At 45.6% G+C, this 15800-nt stretch overlaps 1 protein-coding gene across 15 annotated transcripts in view; it reads left to right on the top strand.

Moving 5' to 3' along the window:
- The window catches only part of KCNMA1 (potassium calcium-activated channel subfamily M alpha 1), a 777298-nt gene that overhangs the window by 532377 nt on the left and 229121 nt on the right, over positions 1–15800 (top strand). For all 15 annotated transcript variants that reach the window (XR_009493216.1, XM_024986560.2, XM_024986559.2 and 12 more), the window contains 3 exon segments: positions 7407–7517; positions 10532–10637; positions 12373–12455. Coding sequence is in view for 14 of the 15 variants with exons in the window: in XM_024986560.2 (XP_024842328.1) it covers positions 7407–7517; positions 10532–10637; positions 12373–12455 (300 nt within the window). In the remaining variant the exon portion in view is untranslated.

Below are 15800 nucleotides of genomic sequence, written 5' to 3'. Positions count from 1 at the left end.
AGATTCCCTGGAGAAGGCAATGGCACCCCACTCCAGTACTCTTGCCTGGAAAATCCCATGGATGGAGGAGCCTGGTGGGCTACAGTCCATGGGGTCGCAAAGAGTCGGACACGACTGAGCAACGTCACTTTCACTTTCTTCCATGCCTGTTACAATTGTGGAGGTCTAATTGTGATTTGGGATGATGGAGGTACAGATACTGATCCCTCTGGATGCTTTAGATCCTGACTGTCTGTGTAGGATGAGATGTGCCCTCTCTTTGCACAAAGTTCTGGTCCGGTCAGGGCATCCCAGTGTTCTCTGCTGGGCCTGCCAGTAGTCTGTCCTCTGACCTTGGGGCTCTGCTTTACAGAGGTGCCTTTGGTGCACTGCTGGAATCTATTTGCTCAGCCTTCTGCCCCCATTTAGGGAAACAGCCAAACAGCCTTCTCCTCCAGAACAGCTCTATTGACAGCTGGATAAGATGATTGCTTTATTCTCTTCCTCACTAGGGGGGAGAAGATATTCCCTTTCTTTGTGATCAGCAAAGTGCTAGATGTGGGTCCTGGGTAGACCATTATCTCTGAACCTCCTTGGGTTTTTTGTTGTTGGCTTGCTTTTCTTTTTTCATCTGTTTTAATGGGCGATGGTTAAAACCATGGGATCCTGAGCTCCATACACACTCAAAACTGTTTTGTTTTCATTGTTGTCTTGTTTACATGCACTGTTTTCTTACAAACTTGAGACAGAGTGATAGATCAGAGGTGGCAGAATCAGCCAATGACCTGCAGTCTTGCAGTGGACTAACTAGAAAATGTCTTCTGCACTTCCCATGACATAGGGTGTCCAAGCCAAGCATACTTCGCCAACCAGTCCACTGATCAACAGTTAGTTCTTGAGAGCCCACAAAGGTTTAGGGGTTCTGAGCTGGGTCTCAGGGTAGCCCGCAGTTAGCAGCTGTTTGCTGAAGATGACCACCCCACTGGGAGGCAGTTCCTTTGGGATGGGCTCCCAGTATAAGAGGCAGTGGGAAGGCAGGACTAGGGTTAGCCTTCTTCCTTCAGGCAATGGGATTATGAGCCTTAAGGGGAAATCTGGGTAATAGTTGCTCTAAAGGACATGCCCCGAGTCAGGGGAAGCACTACCGAGTGAGACACACGGGAAAGCTCAGAATCTTCCTGAATCTCTCTCTCATAAGAGACAGTCTTGGGGAGAGAGTTATGTTGACCCCTGACGGTTTCAGTTCAACGTAGGAGGGACAACGTGAACTTTGGGTGCTGACCACCGTGTGATCTGGGTTGTGGGGTCTTTTATCACCCCTGCCCTGCTTTCTATGTGATAAAATGCTGCAGAATTCCCTTGACAAGTCCTTCTTAAAATTCATTCCCATCAGACACAGTCTCCAGTAGTGGGAGGTGTTGGGGGTGAGAGTGAGGACGAGCCAAGCATGATTAGAAGGCTCAGCAGAGAGACAGGAAAGATTCTAGCATATGTATTTGATATAAATATTATAGTTTTACAGAGACATCTAGATCAATATATGCCACATTTCATCTGCCTCTTTGACAAAGTGAGCGCAATGTATTCAGGGAAAGCTGTATAGGATTTTCAATTTACTCTGTATGATTTATTGTGACAGGATAGCTATGGGTTTTTTAAGTTCTTTATACTTGTTCCAGTAAAAATGGATATAGTATCTTTAAAAATAAACAGCCCAGAGCTGTGCATTTTACATTGTCTTCCTAGAGCGAGGCTCAGCTGAAGAGAGATCTGAGACCTCCCTGCCCTTGTGGGAAGTGATGCAGTCAGATTCTCAGTCCTCACTCTTGAGAGCTTTTTAAAAAAAATTTTTTTAGAGTGGGGGTTTAGTAAACAGGGAACTGCATTGGGAAGCTATGGCAGACGTCTAGACCAGATAGGCTGGTATGAACACAGTAGGGGCAGAGAGCTGGAACACTTGAGTGGGTGCAGCCCCAACAGTCTGGGTCTCTTCATTTTCTAGTGACTGGCCCCCAGGTCACACAGCATAGGTCCCCCTGACTCCTGAGTCCTAGCCCAGGCTCCTTTCAGGCGCACCAGCTGCTTTGGTATTGCAGATATCAAACCAAGGGGATAGGTCTGCCCTTCCTGTGGCATTCACCTTGCACTGAGCTCTGGACCTCGGTTTCCACATTGAAATAATGCAGACAGCAGACTAAACATTCACCAAGGGCTGTCCTGAGGCTAAGATACACGGAGGACGTGGAAAAGAGCCTATCGTCGCCGCAGATCTCTTTTTCAAAGGCCACTGGCTTTAAGAAACGTTACTTGAATCTTTCAAAAGGTGTAGACATTGGTTCTCATTGAGCTACACTCAACCTCATTTGATCTCCGGATGCCTCATTCGCTGGAACCTTTGACTGGGAGACCCTTCTCTGTCCTCATCTTATGCTTTCTGCCATAAGTCAGTTCCCCTTAGTGATCCATTCAGAAAGACGCCAGTGGAATTGAGTTCTAAAATTGAATTGCCAACTCCACTGGGGCATTCCAGCATGCTTGGCCCATCTCCAAGAAGAGAGGAGTGAGACTGAGGATACTGTGTGGGATTTCATTCCGAAAGTGGAGATGCGTCTTAATGGGAGGGAAATATTGAATGAGGATGTGCCCATGAAATAAGCAATTAGCATTTTCGCGATAGAGCCTGTAATAGTCAAGCATCATTCCTCTGATTAAGTCACACTCCACCCTTGATGCCAAGCCTGCTCCATGACATGTTAGGGTTGCCCATTCTAATTCAATCCATCCCCTCTTTCTGGAGCCCTGATCCAAACCAGGCATGCTTTCTTACACTGGATGAGTAACTTCTTCCCACAAAGTGCCATTGGCTACTATTTTGGCATTTAAGATGCTTCCTCATGTATCTGACTGAGATGGGTCTTTTAATCCAAGCCACTAAAATTAGTTTATCCCAAGAAAGAGTTGTTCACACGACTTGACAGAACTTTAAAAACCAAGAGGTCATTCCATCAGAAATGGCTTTTGATGTAGGCTTGTTAGCCATCTTCACAAACCAAGTGGCCAGGCCCTTAATGACATCAATCATTAAGATTACTGGTAGTCTTGAAAAGTTTGAATGCAGAGCCACAGATGGGAAGAGCATTAGAGCCCTTCACAGCCAATGTTCCTGAATGTTCTCTATTGTCAGTGAATCTTTTATTAGATTTTTTGTTCTCTTGTGGGATCCTTGGGCTGGGCATGGTATATAATGCTGTAAAGGTGGTGTTTATGTCACCTTGCAGCCCTTTGGCTTGCCAAATTGTGTGCCTTCAATTAACAACTTGGTTCTGAGTTTCTGCGGTCATTCAGCCTTTGCTGTCTTGAGCTTGCCAGCCTGGCTGACTAGATGCAGCTGGTGTCTATTGATACCAGGCTGCGGTGATGCTTTAAGTGAGGGCCTCTCTCCTGTCCCAGGGAGGACCCTCCAATGTCTCCTCCACTGTACGTTTGAGGGAACCTCTCATTGACCTATTCCTGTCTGTTGTAAAGGAGTAGAAGCTGAAATACCCAAGCCTCTGCTCTCTCTCCACATCTTCACCTTTGTCTTTGTGAGAATTAGAGTCAGAGACCCAGATCATGTCCTGGGCAAGTGACTTTACCTTCGGTGAGATGTCAGGCATGTGGCTTAAGGAAATTGAGGTTCAGAGAGTTATTTGAAAAGATGCAGAGAGTAGGAATGTGGGGTTGTTTGAGGATCAGATGAGACTCCAGGAGCTACAGAGCACTCCATATCTATTACATCCTGATTTACAGACATCACATGAATCCTACCATTTAATCATGCTTACAATGGCCCAGACTCTTTAGTAGACCCTTCATATGTACTGTCTATTTACATAAATCCTCAAGATAACCTCATGAATCAGGTACTAGCTCCAACCCCTCAGAGACTCTGACTTTATGGTTGTAAAATGCAGAATTGGTACCTTGCCCAAGACTGTTTAGTTATTTAGTGTCTGAGCTGAGCTGACACAGGGCTATCAACATATGAATCTCACATGGTAGATTTGTAGGTGTCAAGGAACCCGACAGAGATCATTTTGGATGAGGAACTTTTTGGCGTTCTTCAAGTCGAGCACAGTGAACAACCATCAGTATGCTTCCAAGGAGGGCACACCCTGCTCTCAATCGCACAATATTTTCCATCACTGAAGATGTGAGACATTCTTGCTTCTCTTCTCCCCAACAATAACAGCCTTCTTCAAACTAGTGCCTTTGGAATTTTCAAGAACCCTGAAAATATTGCTGGAAAAAGAATGTTTCCCCGTTCACCGTCCATTCCCTGTACTCCCACAGGGCCCCTAGCACTCACTCCTTCAGTTACGGGCTGGTGAGGAGCAGACCTCCTAATGCAGGTGCTGAGTCAGAGAGGCAGCTTCACCCCACCCATCAGTTCCAACTGCATTCAAACATTTTCAATATGTGGGCTCCCTGATAACTTCCACTGTATGGAAAACAAAGTGGAGGGAAATGATTATTGGCACAAAAGGGGGAAGCCGTAAATCTTCAACTCAGATAGAGGACAGATTGGAACAATATGGGTTCTCCAAGGTTGCCATGATAATGTACCTAATAACTCTTCTTGGGCAAAAAGGCAATCTGCTTTCAATCAATCTCGCTTTTTTCCTGAGCAAAAATACCAATTATGTTGAAGGGAGATTTTTTTCTTCCTTTTTTGATAAAGACTGCTCTCCACCTCAGAAATCATGCTATAGCTTAAAGATATATATTTTTTCAATTGTCTAGAATGGTATTGGATAGGCCAGCATCAAATGAGAAAAGTCAATCCTTTTTTTTTTCTCCCCTCTCCTGCCAACATTTGTCTGCTTCTTAAGAGAAGTGAAAGCTAATTAAAGGCTTAAGGGATAATATTGATTGCATTGGAATATATTTTATATGTACCCAGCACATTTTCAACTAAGAGAACCCTGACTCTTTCTAAGGCTGAATAAATCAGCTGCCTGAGTCTTTGATTCAAGGGTGAGAGGATGGACTCACCTCCTTCCCCTCCACTTCTCACACATCTGTCCTAGAGATGAATGATCTCACAAGAGGAAGAAGGAATGCTGGCAGATGTTCATTCAGTTCTTTGCGTACAAGATAGGGAAGGATGAATGTTCTGGCATTTCCCTGGACTGATCATTGATTTGAGTCCTGCTCTGAATGATAACCAGGCTTATGCGGGTAAAGAACTTTGAGCTTTGCAGTGCTTGGTGCAGGAGGCTGGATGGGTAGTATTAACCTCTCAGCCCCCTCATCTATCGAATGGGGATAAGTAGCTTGCCCAGAATCACACACATCCTTGGTGGCAGAGCAGGGAATCACACCTGCCTTACTATCAAGAAGAGTCCCACTCACCTATCTGTTCTGCGGAGGTGCCCATACATTGAATTCATTCTGGCCTCATTCTCAATCATGGAAGTTTGTAGGCAGAAGCATTAGAATTGTCCCCCAAACACCCTGTTGTCTTTTGTGGAGATGTCAAATTAGGAGGGAGATGTTTTTTTTTTTTTGGTCAGTTTCTGAACAGGCTTGGCAAATTCAAAATCAGAAATCTTATTCAGAAAATGCACATTTATTTGCAGCCTCTTTTGTCCATATAAATGCACATTTGCCACAAGAATCATTTTTTCAAGATATGACCCGACAAAAATGTGTATAATCCAGTTGTTCAATTTGCATCATGTTTTCTGACATACTGTGCATTTCAGAAGGGAGTTACTCATACACATTTGGGGACATCAAATTTGGATCAGTGGCCAGGGGACCTCCCTTAACCTAGCAGGTACTGGCTTGAGAGTCAAGTGGTTATATTAAAATGTCTCTTCAGAGGAAGCCCATTGACACCCCCCCCCGAAAAGGTCCTCCACTTGCCCGATCACTAAGTGCAGCTCCGTAACAATAACAGTCCATAATGGTGATATTATTAACTGCATCGTGCATATTATTGATTTACTCTTTGTTCTGCATCATTATCCTTTCACCAATGAGTTTACTGCATTATTCTCACATACTTAGTCAAGCACCAAATTACGCTGAAAGGGCAGGCTCTTGTAATGGCACCTAATGGAACATCGCATAAATGATCATCACTGCCTCCTCTTAGGAGTCGCCTCCAGCCAATGAGCTCTCTGCCTTACTGGAATGTGCACAGAGCAATTATGGAGTGCAGGGGGCCTGGCCATTCTAAATTTCTCCCACAAAATTACTGTGCTTCATGCTCACCACCTGCCCATGCCTCACAGCCCAGCCAGGGAGTCAGCCTCTGTCGCTGTCAACATGAGGGGCACAGGGATCTGGGCTGAGTGAGCCTTTTGCAGCAGTCTCTTTACTAGAAGCTGGCAGATTTCATCTCTGCAGTTAGTCTCTTTGATACTTTTGTATCAAAGAGCTTACTCCTGATTGAGCGTCATAAATAGCGAATGTAAATGGCCACAGTATAGCCCAGTGTCAAAGTCAGATTGGTCCAGGAGCCCAAAGATATTGGCGGGGTGCAGGGGGGTGAGGACTGTTCTTCCAGTAGTCCTGGAAGATGGGCTCATCTCCTCAAGGGGAACCACTATTTCTGGAGACAAGTCCAGAGCACCCTGAAACAAAGGCAAAGCATTCCATCCTCATCCCTTCCTAGCTTTTCTCCCCTGTCCAAAAGTAAATTCCTTTGTCTCTTGTGGAAATCTCAGGCACCCTAAGGAAGCAGCTAGCTGCCTGGGGATGCACAGCCTGCCTGCGGCACCATCTCAGATTCCATAGGTGTCCCATCCCACATTTAGCCCTGAGTGATGCTCACTTACTGTAAAGTGTTACATGCTCCCATTGTCGGAGGAGTTATGGCAGAAAAATGCAAAATTTCCTTTTTACTGCTTATGGCCAGCAAAGCCCATAACGTGTCAAGCCGCACATTAGCCACCCTGATAAAAGTCCGCTTTCTTACACACAAAATCATCGTTTCAGCAAGATTTGTTATCTCATTACCTGATAAGCTCTATGTCATAAACCAAGACTCATTCGGTAAATCTCCCGGGAGGACGCTTTGTGGGCAGAAAGGGAGAGATATGAATCTGCAAGGGGCTTGATAATGCAGCGTTTAAGCGCAAGCATAATGTCACTTATTGTTAAATGCATAAAACCACTTGGCCAAGCGGTTGGGCTTTTAATAGGATTTTGTGTAGCATCAGGTGAGAAGCCATATGCTTTTCTGTCGAGGAGTCTCTGAGCACCTTCTGGCCCTGCTGCTTTGCCTCACAGCCCTCTGGGGAAGGGAGCTGGGCTTTACGAGCCTCCTCGGAGGTCATGAATGCTTCCCTGCAGCTGTGCGCTTTTCTCTGTCTTGCCAGGGGTGGGTGCCAGGGCGTCTCTGGAATGGCCTCATCTAACTGGCCTTTCTTATTCAGGCACATAGTGGTCTGTGGACACATCACACTGGAGAGCGTTTCCAACTTCCTGAAGGACTTTCTGCACAAGGACCGGGACGATGTCAATGTGGAGATCGTCTTTCTTCACAAGTAAGAGGCCCCCGTGGTTTTGAGACCCTCCACCCAACCAGGCACCACAAGGGGACCCCCTGAGTGTCTGTAGGTGGGGTGATGTGGGAGTGGCACCAGAGGGCAGGGCAGAATTGACTCAGCCACCATCTCTGCTAGGTTCATTGGAGAGGATGTTCTAGGAACGATGGGAAGGAAGCAACCCAGTCATTTGGTGATGAGAGTAGCACCTGCCTCTGTGGAGGTGACTCTGGCAAATGACAGTAGGTCATTATTGGTCAAACACATCATTACCGTCCCCAAAGCTGTCTGGATCTGTGCAGTCCACGTGTGTCCACAGTGTCTGGTGTGGATTCTTTACGACCGTGGGACTAACATAGTGCCCAAGCAAGACACAGAAGTAACCGTAAGCAGGGTACTAGGCAATTACAACAGCAACAGCAGCTGTCATTCCTAGGAACCTTCAGTGTAGGACACAGTGCTGGTCACCATAGGCTCTCCTTAAATCAGAAGAGGGAGCAAGAGTGCATGCTCAGCTCAGAGGACGATCTGGATCCTGACTCAACTAAGTCCCGAACCAATTAAGTCCCTGGGCCTCAGTTTCTACCTCCGTAAGATGGGAAGGTCAAAATGGTTTCTACCTACCATCTTGGGCTAGTAACAGAATGAAAAGCAAATTCATTCCAAGTGTACAGAGCAGTGGGCTTCCCTGGTGGCACCAGTGGTAAAGAACCCATCTGCCAATGCAGGAGTTGTAAGAGATGCAGGTTCAATCCCTGGGTTGGGAAGATCCCCTGGAGATGGGCCTGGCAATCCACTCCAGTATTCTTGCCTGAAGAATCCTATGGACAGAGGAGCCTGGAGGGCTATGGTCCATAGGGTTGCAAGGAGTTGGGACACAACTAAAGTGACTTAGCATGCACACATATAAAGAGAATCAGACATACAGTAAGTGCCCAATAAATGTTAGCTGTTATCATGGGAGAAAAAATATATTAGGCTATACAGTGGACTTAGGTGGTAGGACTTAATCAAGTTTGTTTTATAGGGGAGGAAACCAAGATATTTCCCTTCCATCCAGTGCTGTTGAGATCTTTTGCCTGGTCCCCTCTTAGGTAAAAGGTAGCCCACCACAGGGATGGAGAGATGGAGAATGCAGGCACGTTCGCGTGGGTGGCACTGTCGTCCTCTTTTATGGAGATGGGGTCATCATGGGGCAGGTCTTAGCCCCTTGCTGCCAAGGGACAGAGCTCACATGCTGGTGTTGGCTGCACTCGGAATTGACCACCCAGGACTCAGTCCTGCTCTGGGATCTCACTGAGGCTGACTTCCCTACAACCTCAGTGAAGGTCATCCTGTACATCTGCTTCCTTTTGACATTTGTGAATGTGGAACTGGCAACCATGGTTGAGCACCAGCATTTTTCTCCTTAGCACTGACTTCTCCAAGTTCTGAAAGGACTGGGCAGGCCATGGACACAGGAGCTCAACCCATAGATCCAGTTAACTGCTCAGCCACTGATGACCAGCTGTGGGGCCTGTCCTCTGCTGAGCATGTGGAAGGGTGAAGACAAGTCATCCTGCTTGGACATTTCAAGAAGAGCACATGTGCAGCAATTAGAGCACGACATAGTTCTAGTAATGTACTGATGCCAGTTTAATCAAATGGCAGGACCATGTGGGACATCTGTATCGGGGAGAGACCACCACTCCTTGTATTACCAGGGCAGGCAGACTTCCTGAAGGAGGCCCTGCTTGTAACGGATCTGGAAGACCGGTTGGACTTGCACAGGCAGATGGATTTCTCTCACCCACTGCTTTAGTCCAAATCAACAAGCTGGCTGCTAATGCTTCAGTTGCTAGGATTTACTTTTGTGTCCCCAGCATCTATCATTGTCAGCCCTGTCGTCCATGGCCCAGTTAATTAACCTCTCCAAGCTTTGGGTTAATAACATACCTTCCTCTAGAGTTGTTCTGAGGTTTAAATGAGTTAATATTTGTCAAGTGCTTAGAATGGTGGCTGTTGCATAGCATATGCTCAAGAACATTAGCAGTTATCATCATTACTAAGTACTGTGTTAGGCAAGAGTTGATTAACTCAGTCCTTGGCACCTAGTAGGTTCTATCTGAATGTGATCTCCCAGTGCCTAGTGAAGTACCTAACAGAGACTAGGGGTTTCTCATCTCTGCAGAATTAATAAATGAATGGATAGGTTAACCAATGTTTTAATCCTTGTCCTGCAATGGGAAAGATTGCAGGGTGTGGCTCAAGGCTGAATCAAGAACAATGCTGGGAGTGGATTGACTCTGTGTATGTCTACTCAGAGGAGACTTTTTTCTGATCCAGTTCCTGAGGTTGAGAAGTCCATGAGGTGGGAAAGTAGGGAAAAGGCTTTTGGTGAAAGAAACAGCAGGAAGCTCTGCCAGGAAGACCTTTGGCTGATCCCTGATGTCACAGCCTCTGTTCTTCATTCATAAAATAGTGATTCCTGGTGGGCCAGTGGTTAAGAATCCGCCTTGCCATGCAGGGGACATGGGTTCGATCCTTGGTCAGGGAACTCTGATCCAACAAGCCGTGGAGCAACTAAGCCCACACACCACAACTACTGAGTCTGCACCACAGCTAGAGAGTCCATGCACCGCAAAGAAGGATCCTGCATGAAGCAAGGTCGATCCCGCTGTGCCGCAACTAAGACCCGACACAGATGAACAAATCAATCAGTAAACGAAAACAGTGAGTGAAATGAAATTTTAAAAAATAGGGATTCCATTTATGATGAAGACATTTTGCCGCATAGGCCTCAGACTCTATAAAGGTTATGAAACTCTTCATTTTAACTTGGTACTGGTTTTGATTTTCAGTTGGGCTGGGGTTTTACTTCTCTTCAGTATGAGCCTCTTATTTATGGCAAGAAAGAGGGTGCTCTGAAGGTGAAAGTCTTGTCTCTCTCTGTGGAAATTGGAGAGAAGGGAGGCCACGGAGGCTGAATACCCGACTCTGCTATATTAACAGCTGTTTCTTCTCTCCTTGAACAGCATCTCCCCTAACCTGGAGCTGGAAGCTCTGTTCAAACGACATTTTACTCAGGTGGAGTTTTATCAGGGTTCAGTCCTCAATCCACATGATCTTGCAAGAGTCAAGGTAAGAAGGAAGAAGTGACTTCTGCTTTTATTCCATCTAGGGGGTGTGTGACTCTGGGGTGACAGGACATGCCTCCTGACCTGGCCAAGAGTCCCTTCCAAAGCCCTTAGAAAATAAATCAGATACTACCGACCTTGATATCACCTTTGCACTGGTCCCAGGACTTTGTTCTGCTGGCACTGGGTAGACCAGCTATGAGCAGTCCATACGTGGACTGCTTGTATGTAACATGCTAGACATCACTGGGCTCCTCAATATCAGCACTGCTAAAGGAAGCAGACCACTTGTGTGGGCTCAGTGGTCTCGTATGACATAGCAATCAACTCATCCCCATTTTGAATACTTAAATTGGACTCAGCGTAGCTCTGAAATCTGTTATTTCTATCAGGAAGGAACATGAAGGATAAAGTATAAATAAAGTTTACCCAAGCCATCAAACACTTTGAGCTTCCTTTTTTTCCTCATCAAAGACTAAAGGTGCACAACTAAGCATGTAGCTATCTGGCAGCACTTGGTAATGGGCTGGTCTTTCTGTCTAGAACCTACTAAGTTAGAATCTCCTTATACACACACCTAAGACTTACAAGGGAAAGGGATATAGCAAAATGGCATCCACTACTGTACTCATTTTATATGGATTTTGTAAGCATGTTCCGTATTTGCACGCCAGTGGAGATAGATTAATATTCTGAATCCATTGACATCTCAGTGCTTACTGTGGTCACTACATAATTCAGTAAATAATGTAATTGGCAAGCATGAATAAGCCAAAAGAATTTGGGCAAATTCTTTGCTTTATGAAAGAAAGAAAACTGGAGACAACTTGTGACATACCATGGAGAAAACCATGCCCTCCCACCAAATGCAGAAATAGTCTGTCATAAACACAACATCCCAAGTAGGACCGACCAGAGCCAGCATGGGAATTCTTTCGCTTACAGAGTCTAGTTACTATTATCTAGACACGATCCAAGTTATGTCTAATGTGAAATCTTAGGAGAACTTGGGGGAAATAATTATTGTCCATGGACCTGATTTAGTTGCAAGCAATTCTTAGCACAACTTGTGATCCTCTCAAAGGAATAAATCTCTGTTGGTACATGTTTAGCTAAGTCTTTAGGTTGTCTTTCAAGGTCATCTGTAACATACCATTTCACACTCAGATTTGTTGTCTTTTGAATATCTGAATGCTAACTGAATACTAAACAGTACTGAACCATTATCTGAGTTAGGGCTCTCATTTCCTCTTATTCCACATTTAAGATGTGAAAAAAAGGTTAGATGAAGGACTTAAGAGTCTAAATTTCTGAATCCTCAATGACTCAGTTAGCTTGGTAGCCTGAGAGAAGGGGTTTCACCTACCTAACACCACTTCCCGATTGGAAAAGTCGGGATGATGGTGCAGATGGTGGGGAAAGGAGGTGGAGAGGGACTGAAAGCCTTAATTAATTGTTACCTCAAGACAGAAAGCTTCTGTGTAAGAGGCTATGCAAAATGAAAAGTGTAATTACCAAGGTACACGTTGTCCCTTCCAGCAGCAACAAGATGAAATGTTTATACCATAACAAGAACTTGCAACCTACTCTTTTGACAAAAACTATAATCTCTCAGGATTATTATTTTTTTCTTTTCCTTGCAAAGCACCAGGTTCCCCCAGAGCTGTCAGCAGAGAGAGACTGCAACCAAGGATGGCTATTCATATTTCTATGTTCTGTGATTTTCTTTGGTGTCTTAGATAGAGTCAGCAGATGCGTGCCTCATCCTTGCCAATAAGTACTGCGCAGACCCCGATGCTGAAGATGCCTCCAACATCATGAGGTAATCTCAGGGAGATGGGGAGGGCTCCAGGCTAGGTGCTCCGTGGCCACTTGCTGTTCTGTTGGGTCCCTCTGCAGAGCACCGTCTCTGCAGGACCTTCTTTCCTCATTAGCCACCTTCTAGCTCACCACCTGCATAGGCCCAGGGTGGGGGAACTGAGGCTGTGGTGGGTGCAGAAGGCAATGACACAAGGCATCGTCAGCCTTAAAAGATACGAGGGCTCACAACCAGACGTGAGGTGCAGGACTAGCAAAGGAAAGAGATTTCACTGGGAATATGCCTAAACTAGGGGGGCCTTTTGGAATATCCGGAAGTGTTCTTGGTTGTCATAGTTAGGGGACAGCGCTGCTCATGTCTGGTGGGTAGAGGCCAAGGTTACTGCTCAGCATCCTACAATGCACAGGATGGCCCCCTGTAGCAGAAAACTGTCCGGCCCCAAATAAGAAGCCCCATGTTAGAGCATTCCAAGTGCATCTACAGCACACTCATCAATATCTCCCACAAAGAGGGGTTTGTTGATCAATTGGCTTGTTTCAACCAGTTTCCCCAAACAAAATAGTTTTCTTTACTGAAAGCTCCTCAGTGCTTTGAATACTCATATGAATTTCTAAGGTAATGTTCTGTAGAGAGTTTCTCAAACCTATTTGACTACAGTCCCCCCCAGCCTTTTTTTTAACAGAACGCCTCCTGGTGGGGGTGGGGGAGGGGGAGTGGCGGTCAGTCTTTGGAAAACGCTCCCCAATGCCTTTGTTGTCAATAGGCTGGGCCCATCTAAGTCCATTTTCAAGCCAACTTCTGCTCCTTATTGTTTTTATCAAAATATATTCTGTATTTTTCTTCACATAGACCCATGTTACAGACATCTTGGGGCTATGCGGTGACCAGAAAGATAAGATATTTTGCTTCAGACAGTCAAAGCTCTTTTTGGATTCTTCTTGACTGGAGCATAAATTGCAGAGTAGTTAAGAGAACTGGGGGGGATCCTAAAGAGAATCTTCTGGAGAAAAGATGAACTAAGAGGAAACATTTCACTCCCACTAGATTCCCAGGAACTCTTGGCTAATTGTGAACAGCCATCCCTTGGGTCTAGACCAAGATTCCCTTCTCCCTGCAGCTTGGTTTCCTGTGTCCTGGGAATTTACCTGGGGCAGAGGCTAGGAAGTTGCCTTTGCACCACTACAGTGCTTGCCTCTCCTTGGCTTGGCTTTTCCTCAGTGGGGCCATGAGCTTTCCCATCAGTGAGGGGGTGGAATTCCTCTGGAGCACGTCCATCCTCCTCTCAGCACCTGGTCTTTGTATCTGGCAAGTGACATCTGGCCCAGAGTGCTCTTTCTGCTCACTTTTCTTCGACAGTATGCTTAGCGCAGTCATCTTAACAGAGTCAATGCACAAACTCCTGTAGGCACTGGGCTTCCCAGGCTACAGGGAATTGGTGGAATGGGGGACCTGCTGCCACATCTGGGCCTGTCCCCTAACCAGTCACAGCTCCAAAGTGACCACAGTGGCCCCAGCCTAAGGTGCCTCACTTGACTGTTTCCTTGAACTAGGATTTCTAGCCTTCACATTTTTGTGTCATTTAAAGTGATAAAATTGTAGATTTAAAGAACACTGTTTTTCAAAATGTCAAATGGAAAACCAAAAGAAGATGAAGCTTAATGTTTTGACCCCATGGAGAAACTTGGGGCTGGTACTGCCTTTTATTTTACTTTTTTAAGTGAATAATTGATAATAGTTTCGAAGTGGCCATTTCTTTTCACAATATTCTGTTTAAGTCCTGACAACAGTAGGGTTAACATAAAGACATATAGGGCACCTTATGCCAAGGCATAAAAATGACTGAATAAAGGTAGTATCAGAAGTGTGATTAAGCCATCCATTAACCAGAATCAGAACTAAGGCCCAGCCAGCAGAAGGAAGTGGGAAGCTCAGGGTTAAAAAATGGGCTCTGTTTTTCCCTTATTTGTATAATCCTCCTTTCTCCTTAGTTTAATGAGACCAATCTGCCCCTTCTGAAATTAAAATGTCAAAGATCCGTTTGAAATGAGCTAATGCAGAAAACTGGCTGATGCTGTGAACTGAATTCCGAGAGCTGACAGAGGCTCAAAGTCCTTGAGTTATAAGCATGGGCCAACACAACACTTTTTCAAAAATAAAATGAAATCCTTCAAGTGTAAAAGCCCAGGGTGAATTTGTGCCGGGAGAGGTTTCTGCATGATCCATTTCCTAAATTCACAAGTGGTCGCTTTTCAGACAAAGCTGCTTCCTGGCTGCTTTCTCTCCATCTTTGCACAAAAAGGGATGAAGCGTAGAGCACTTCCTGGTGGGAAGTTTGTGGGGGTGGTCATGATAAACGCACTTGCATTTCTGATTAGGCTTAGGAGGTGGGCCTTTTGTGGAATTCTATTCTTTAGCCTTCCTTGTCACAAAAGGAAATGTACAATGTCACCTCTGACAGAGTCGGTAATGACAAAAACCATAACTTACACATGGAGAGAGCTTTTAATGATTTCAAAGCATTTTCACATCTGGTTTTTCATGTGCTGCTCATACCAAAGCCTGTGAAATACATAAAGCAGGTACCCTTGCCCCCACTGTCCAGATGAGGAAACAGTCACAGAGTGCCCAGGGATTTCCTGAAGGTCACCCTCTTTGTTAGTGTAGCAGCTGGGACTAGTATGCAGGTGTTTCTAGTCCTCTGTCCCCAGCCCCTCCCCTTTCAGCATTGTGATTGTTATAGGGAACAGAAGGGAGGGTTGAGATGGGGGCAGGCAGTGGTTAATACTAAATATGGACTGAGAGCAGTTCGGGGGAATTTTCCAGCAGACCACGACCTCCGCAAGGCCTTGGCACTTATCTAACCGGCATCAAAGTCGTCATCTAGATGCTATTAACTTTCAAAGGCTGAGTCATGGATCCCCTCCTAAGAGTCCTGCTCAGAAATCATTTCTGTGAGAGTAGCCATGTGTGCGTGACAATTAGAATCATTTGTCAGGCTGCTTGTCTGATTTGTCACGTTGTCTCATGTTGTTGGAATATTGAACTCAGAGCAAATTGTTTCTGGGCTCCTCCCTAGGGTATGTGAGATGGCAAACCTCTGTTGGCCCCATGAGTAGAACTTGCTTTATTTAGATGCCTAGGTAGGCAGTAAGCCCGTGACACGCCGCTCCAGACCCCCCATGCCCAGTAAACACACGTTGTCATCATGGCATCACAGGATCTCTTTCTTCTTTCATGTCTAAGACATGGTCTATGGCCGCTCTGTGATTTCCTTTTCACACGACCATCGGATATGGTGGTGGAAACGCAGCTTGACTTGGCCCAGTGCCCGCAGCCCCTCTGAAGGCC

The sequence above is a fragment of the Bos taurus genome, chromosome 28 (assembly GCF_002263795.3).
Source record: "Bos taurus isolate L1 Dominette 01449 registration number 42190680 breed Hereford chromosome 28, ARS-UCD2.0, whole genome shotgun sequence".
NCBI lineage: Eukaryota > Metazoa > Chordata > Mammalia > Artiodactyla > Bovidae > Bos > Bos taurus.
The sequence above is the reverse complement of the archived record's forward strand: the minus strand, read 5'-3'. Positions and strand labels throughout refer to the sequence as shown.